The sequence below is a fragment of the Nelusetta ayraudi genome, unplaced genomic scaffold (genome assembly GCF_046127955.1).
Source record: "Nelusetta ayraudi isolate G7.1 ecotype Tasmania unplaced genomic scaffold, CSIRO-AGI_Nayr_v1 ptg000135l, whole genome shotgun sequence".
NCBI classification, from domain to species: domain Eukaryota; kingdom Metazoa; phylum Chordata; class Actinopteri; order Tetraodontiformes; family Monacanthidae; genus Nelusetta; species Nelusetta ayraudi.
In genome coordinates, this window is record NW_027466185.1 from 4,214,001 (window position 1) to 4,220,000 (window position 6,000).

At 45.9% G+C, this 6,000-nt stretch overlaps 1 protein-coding gene across 6 annotated transcripts in view; it reads right to left on the minus strand.

Moving 5' to 3' along the window:
- Positions 1-6,000, minus strand: part of nav3 (neuron navigator 3) — a 175,668-nt gene that overhangs the window by 85,176 nt on the left and 84,492 nt on the right. For 5 of the 6 annotated variants that reach the window (XM_076051580.1, XM_076051576.1, XM_076051575.1 and 2 more), the window contains one exon: positions 3,674-3,742. In XM_076051580.1, the coding sequence (XP_075907695.1) occupies positions 3,674-3,742 (69 nt within the window). Of the gene's footprint in view, positions 1-3,673; positions 3,743-5,052; positions 5,251-6,000 lie in introns of those variants that run through there. The other variant, XM_076051579.1, reaches the window with a different exon arrangement.

Sequence of the window (6,000 nt, forward strand, 5' to 3'; positions counted from 1 at the left end):
ACTCCCCTCCTTCCACTGACATCTGGTCGTTGTTGTATGGAGTGTTTGCTGTCAAATTCAAGTGTGAGCATTTCTGCATATGATTAGATTAATAATGAATAGCAATCGATGCTCACTCGACACTAAATTGCGAGGCAGGCGTTTGGAAGAAACGCTACTGCATTAACTGGCTACACTAATCAAAAAAAGAGAAAGAAATCATTCGAATTAAAACGTACTTTGAGTTAGTCTGTTATTACCAGTTCAAAGGTGGGGCACTAAAGCAATTTGCTGAGGCTAAATTTGCAATTTTAAGAAAATAATTTAAATAAAAGCAAGTTCCATTTTGTGAAATGAGTGGAGCTGCTCGGAGCTGCTCTGATTATGAAACATCCGTGCGCGGCAACTTTGTGATGGAGCGAGAAACACTGCGAGCAGCATGCAATAACAACATTCAGCAGTTTTTGCGCGGCTTTAATGTTGCTGTGTGAGAGACTTGCATAAATCCAAGTTTACTCTGGGTGTCTCCCGCTTGAAAAATAGAACAAGGTTCAGCGATTAAACAACCCGCGCAGCACGGAATCGGGAAACCGCCGACTAAGTTGGTGCATGCGCCGAGTCATGCGGCCCGTTCTATACACAAACAGTTGCACAAAAATAAAACAAGCTTCAGGGCGGAAAAAAAGCCTCTGACACCAGGAAGTGGATGAGCCATCAGATGGATTTTTAAGATCCTGATCGAGCAAGATGGACATTAGATGACGGCAACAGGAGATTTGAATCGAGGTCATTAAATGCAAGATTTTCATGCAGTTTTATATTTGGGAGCTGCAATTCCAGTCGAAACCCTTCGTTTATTGTATGGCCAGCCATAGTCATCATACGCTACCATCTAGTGGACACTGTGTGCAACTTGATCGACATGAAATCGTCAAACTACAAAATGCTGCTCTTGCTTTCATGAAAAAACTGCTCCACAAATGCGTCCTCAGCTATAATAGTGACAGTTGGTTTACTTATTAGGAAAGAGGAAGAACTACCAGGTTTAGAAAAGGGAAGCATAGAAACGCTTGGGAATAATGACTAACGGGTTCAAGTTAACAACTCAGCAGCTTTGAGCTGTCACAAGTAGAATCTAAGTGAAAGGACCAGACACAACAACAACAACAAAAATAGATGAAAAATAAAACTAAATAAACTAATAAAACAAATCAGAAAATCAGGACAGGAGTAAAGAGCTAAACAAAACAAAAAAAAATACAAATAAAAAATGCAGATGGAACAAGGGGGACAAACAATGAAGCAGCACATCTAGAGTAGAGAAAATGAGAGATAAACAGTGGGAAAATGAGGCTGAGATTGTAATTCAGATGGAAATCAGAGGGAGTCCCTTTTATCATCAGATTCTTTCATCTTCCAAAATACATGTTTGATGATGCATCAGCAGAATGAGCCAGAGAGCGAGACGCGGCAGCACAGATTCTGGTGTAAAAATTCTGATGTGGGACAGCGGCGGGCAAATTGTAACAGCAAGCCACACTTTGAGAGAAAGAAAAGCTGGACAAATGCATCAATAGTCCCTCAATAGAGATGTTTTTGTTTTTTATTGCTTCATAAATCATTCGAGCTTCAGAAATTCTGTTCTCACTTTGTTCAAGTGCAGCTTATCTGACCAGCCAGTGTGAAACTTTTGCTACATTGAGAGCTTTTCGTACCTGGAAAATCCCAACTCAGAGCCCATTGAGAGCGCTTGTAAAGGTCCCATCATCATGTTCCAATGCTCAAAGCTTATTTATTACTTATTGTGTTAAAAACTGTTTTCCCGACCCCTGGGCTATTACAGCTTTATGACATTTCTACAACAACTTGCTCAACATAAATGTCACGAAAACTGTAGATATGCACACAGTCCATGAGGGTCATTTTATCACCATTGTCAGCGCTATGAAATCCCATGCAAATCACACACACACACACACACACACACACACACACACACACACACACACACACACACACACACACACACACACACACACACACACACACACACACACGTGGCAATATTTTGGACTTGAAGGTTGAAATGCAAGGTTAGCGAGCCTCCACACCGCACATTAGGAAATCCGGGCCTGACAAGGTGTCAAACATTTCCTCCTGCATCAAAAAATAATGAAACTAGTGAATCTATGTTGATCTTGATGTCATTACAAGTCAAAGCTGTGCGTTTGGCAGCTACTGATATTGAATCTGTGTCTTACCAAGACAAGACTGAGAAAGATTCATGAGAAAAAGGTCACCGGTCACCTGGTCATGAGGTCAGTGAGGTCTATGGCAAGTCCATAAATGCATGTTGAGCTTGTTTTTGGCAACCAATCATCACACAGTACTCAACCTTGAAAACTACATTCGTATGAAAGAGGGCGTCCACACGTCTTTGTACACAAACTACCAGGTGTGAATACAAATGAGCAATTCTGATGCACAGTAAATCACCTGACACAGGTCGCCATCATTCTCAGGTGTGGCCCAGTTGCCACTCGTCGTCAGCGGTGTATTTTCCTGCAGCTGCAGATAACGAGCGGCGTTGCTCATAATGAGCAGGAAAAATGCCCAAACTCCAGCACCTTGAGGGCCACGCTTTCTATTCAGAGAGAGACATCAATTGTTTCCCCCGATTTAGAACCTTGCTCCAGGCTCGGGGAAGGAGGGGAGACGATACGCGGCGATTAAAAATAATTTGGCAAGCGGCGAGGGAGGCGGCGGCAATTAAAAGTGGCGTCCGTGCCCTCGCTGAACGCCGGGTGCAGATCTCTCCTCGGACACGCGCCCTCTTGCTGCGTACGCTTCTGTAGAATCGGAGCGGCCAGGCTCGCTGTCAGTGATGTGCGAGGGGCAGAGCGCCACCTGGAGGAGACGGAGCTGCTGGCTAGGGGAATTCTGACCATTTGCTCAGCTGGTTCCCACCCGCCTCGGAGCTGGAGCACATGCTGCACCCGGCGCAGACAACTGGGCTGAGGGGTGTGCTGGTGAATAGCTCGAATGTATGTGACTGCGTTTGGTTGTTTTTCACCGGTGCGTACATTGAACGACCTCGACCAGTGATGCACAAGAAAGAGAAGCGCAAGAGTCGGTGAGCATTTGTAAAGTTAAAGAAAGACGTGTATTAGGGCTGCACTAATCTGGATGACCTGAGAATCACAACTGTTTTTTGCTTAGAATTGAGATCCTGATTTTTTTTATTTTTCAAAATAAATATTTTTAGTGCACTTCTGCAAAAAGTAAACTAAAACGTCACAGTGTTTTTAGCTTAGCTGCAACATCTGATGTGCAACATGAAAAACAAACTCTTGTCTTCACTCAAAGCAAAACCAGATAAAATAGATCCTGCCTGACGTAGTATTAAAGCCCTTGACTCATCAGTCGGGATGACTGTGTTGGCCTTTTTCTGAGTATGATAACATGGAAGTTTGCAAATGTTATTCCTGGCCATTTCACAGAAAGCTACGTCAGTTTTTACAATCAGCTGCCTCGAGGCAAATCTCCTCGACAGCACGTCTCCCGAACCAAACACATCCAACTCTCTTTGATGCAGCTCCGACCACCAGGTCTGACCTCTGACCTCCCCGCGAGGAGAGTGCAGAACATCACAGGGACGCCGAGGCGAGGAAGGTCATGCGGGTGCCATATTTACCTTGTGTTTTTCTTCTGCGGCGACCCTATCCCACTGTGGCCCGGGGGATTTGCATATCGTGCCGTGAGACTGCGAGAAGAGCAGAGGGAGACGATGGCGAGACTGTTAATACGGTTAGAGGAGGTATGGGAGCGGCATCGTGCAGGAAATTTCCTAATCCATGCCATAATCTAATAAAGTGGGAGTGTGAGAGGGGGCATTCAGATAGGGAGGGGGGGGGGGGGGGGTGGCAGAGAAGAGCGGAGATCAGCAGCCCGGACAGGAAAAACAAGCACATGGACGGCGGTAGGTACAGTACACGGTGCAGCGCGGCCCTGACTCACATGATGGCTCACACATGTTTACCGCCGCAAGCTTATGACTAAGGCAGCAACATACCATAATCCATTTACAGGGCCCGCTGGAACGAAACGGAATGAGACACTTCCACAGTCGGTTTCTCCCGGCCGCAAAATATAAAGAAATGCCCGGAGTGCCAGTCACCGTTTACAAGGCAACACTCACACTGAGTCACTGGCAGTGGCGACGGGAACTAACGCAGGCAGGCTCTCGGTCCTGAGTTAGACAGGAAGCGGTTGAAGCCGGTTTGGCTGTGAACGTGAAATGTGATTAAGAGTTTTACGCATACGACCCGGAACAATGCAGAGTCAGAGGCTAACGGCCGTTGTTTACGTCCATGTAAAAGCGGTCGCTGTGTACCACTTTGTTTGCCGTGAACCTGATGACTCACAACCCACGTGAGTGTCACTCACTGGCTCTTGTGAACTGAATGCACCGTCAAACTGCGGGTTGAATAACTCACCATTTCTTGTCTTTGGAAGAACCGTTCAACTCATCTTTAAATCACTGACACCATTTTTAAGACGTAGTGTTGAATTAGTGCTTAGCTAAAGGTCTGCGTAGCACCAGTGACGCTAAATGTTCTCTAGCAAAACACAACAATCTCACACAAGGTAGATTTTAGGAAGATACTCAAAACACACATATTTTGAAACAGTGGCACACAATGGGGGGGAAATGCTGTGGCAAGTCCAAAAGATGTAAACCTATCGCACACATCGAGCGGCTCTTTGATCTTTATTGGAAAGCTGCTGTCAGCACAGAGCGACGCATCCCCAGAACACTTTCCTTAAAGCGCAAACATGAGTCGTTTCTCTGTCTGCATAAAAAATACAACAGTGACAGCAACATGCTTGCTCTCAGAACACCTAATCCTAATCTGAGCGCTGTAAATTTGAGGGCATCTGAATTATCACTGGCTTGGTTGCAGGAGGCTGACTTCAGATGTTCATCTTTTCTTCAAACAAAACCCCCACCTTTTCATTTTGCAGATAAAACTGAAAGCAAACAACAAAATGCCGCTGGCACAAACTTCCTACCTTGCTCAGGGGGACCAGGGATGGAAAGTTTCTCCCATCAGGAGCCTGAGAGTCGCAGCACCTCCAGTGTGAAAACTCTCCTAACTGTCCTGTGTAAAGACTGCCGCAGCTGAGCTGCGCCGGGCTGGGCTGGAGGACAGAGGAAGCAGCCGGCAGCAGCGGAACAACTTGTTCTCTGTTTTGTGACTGTGGGCTGCTGGTTTGGCTCTGGTGACTGAGAGTGTCGCAGACAATAAACTACCTATCCTGGGAGGCTAAATATCACACTGCTCCCAACACATCTAATTGTCTCAATTTCTCGGCGGCTCTTTTTTTTTTTAGGGTCTCAGCGCTCGGACAAACTGGGATGGAGGAAATGCAAAACATTTTGGGAATTTCCATTGTGTGCGATGACATTGTGAAAACCGATGGCCATATCCCAGGTTTATGTTACCAATGACAAATAAAGGACAGTTTTTGCCATCAATTTTTATACTAACCTACCGGTGCTATTTTACACAAGTGCTGATCAGCACCGGGAATAAAGTGCATCCTTCCACACTTAGCTAGCTAATAGGCGCTGTCTGGTAAAAAAAAAAAGAAAGAAAAAAAAGGCAGAAGGCCCATTAATACGGGTCACCAGAGGTGGTAAGCAAACTTCTAATTATTATGCTGATTAATTCTTTGAAAGTTTACCAGGGGAGCTCTCATAACACATTTTCTTTGCTCATCACACATGCGGCTCCCTCTGGACAGCTCGCTGATAAACCACCTGCCATGAACGTGGCCGAGTCATCGTCTGTTCCCCATCGACCTTGGAGGCTCCGGCGCTGCTGCGTTAAGGTGCTCCGCTGCAGACTGCAGAGCGCCGAGGAGACGACTTTCATTCATTTATGTTGGCCGGCATCTTTGCATCTCTCCTCATTAATGGGCTAACGGGATGCACGGCACGGTGGTTAATGGTGCTCT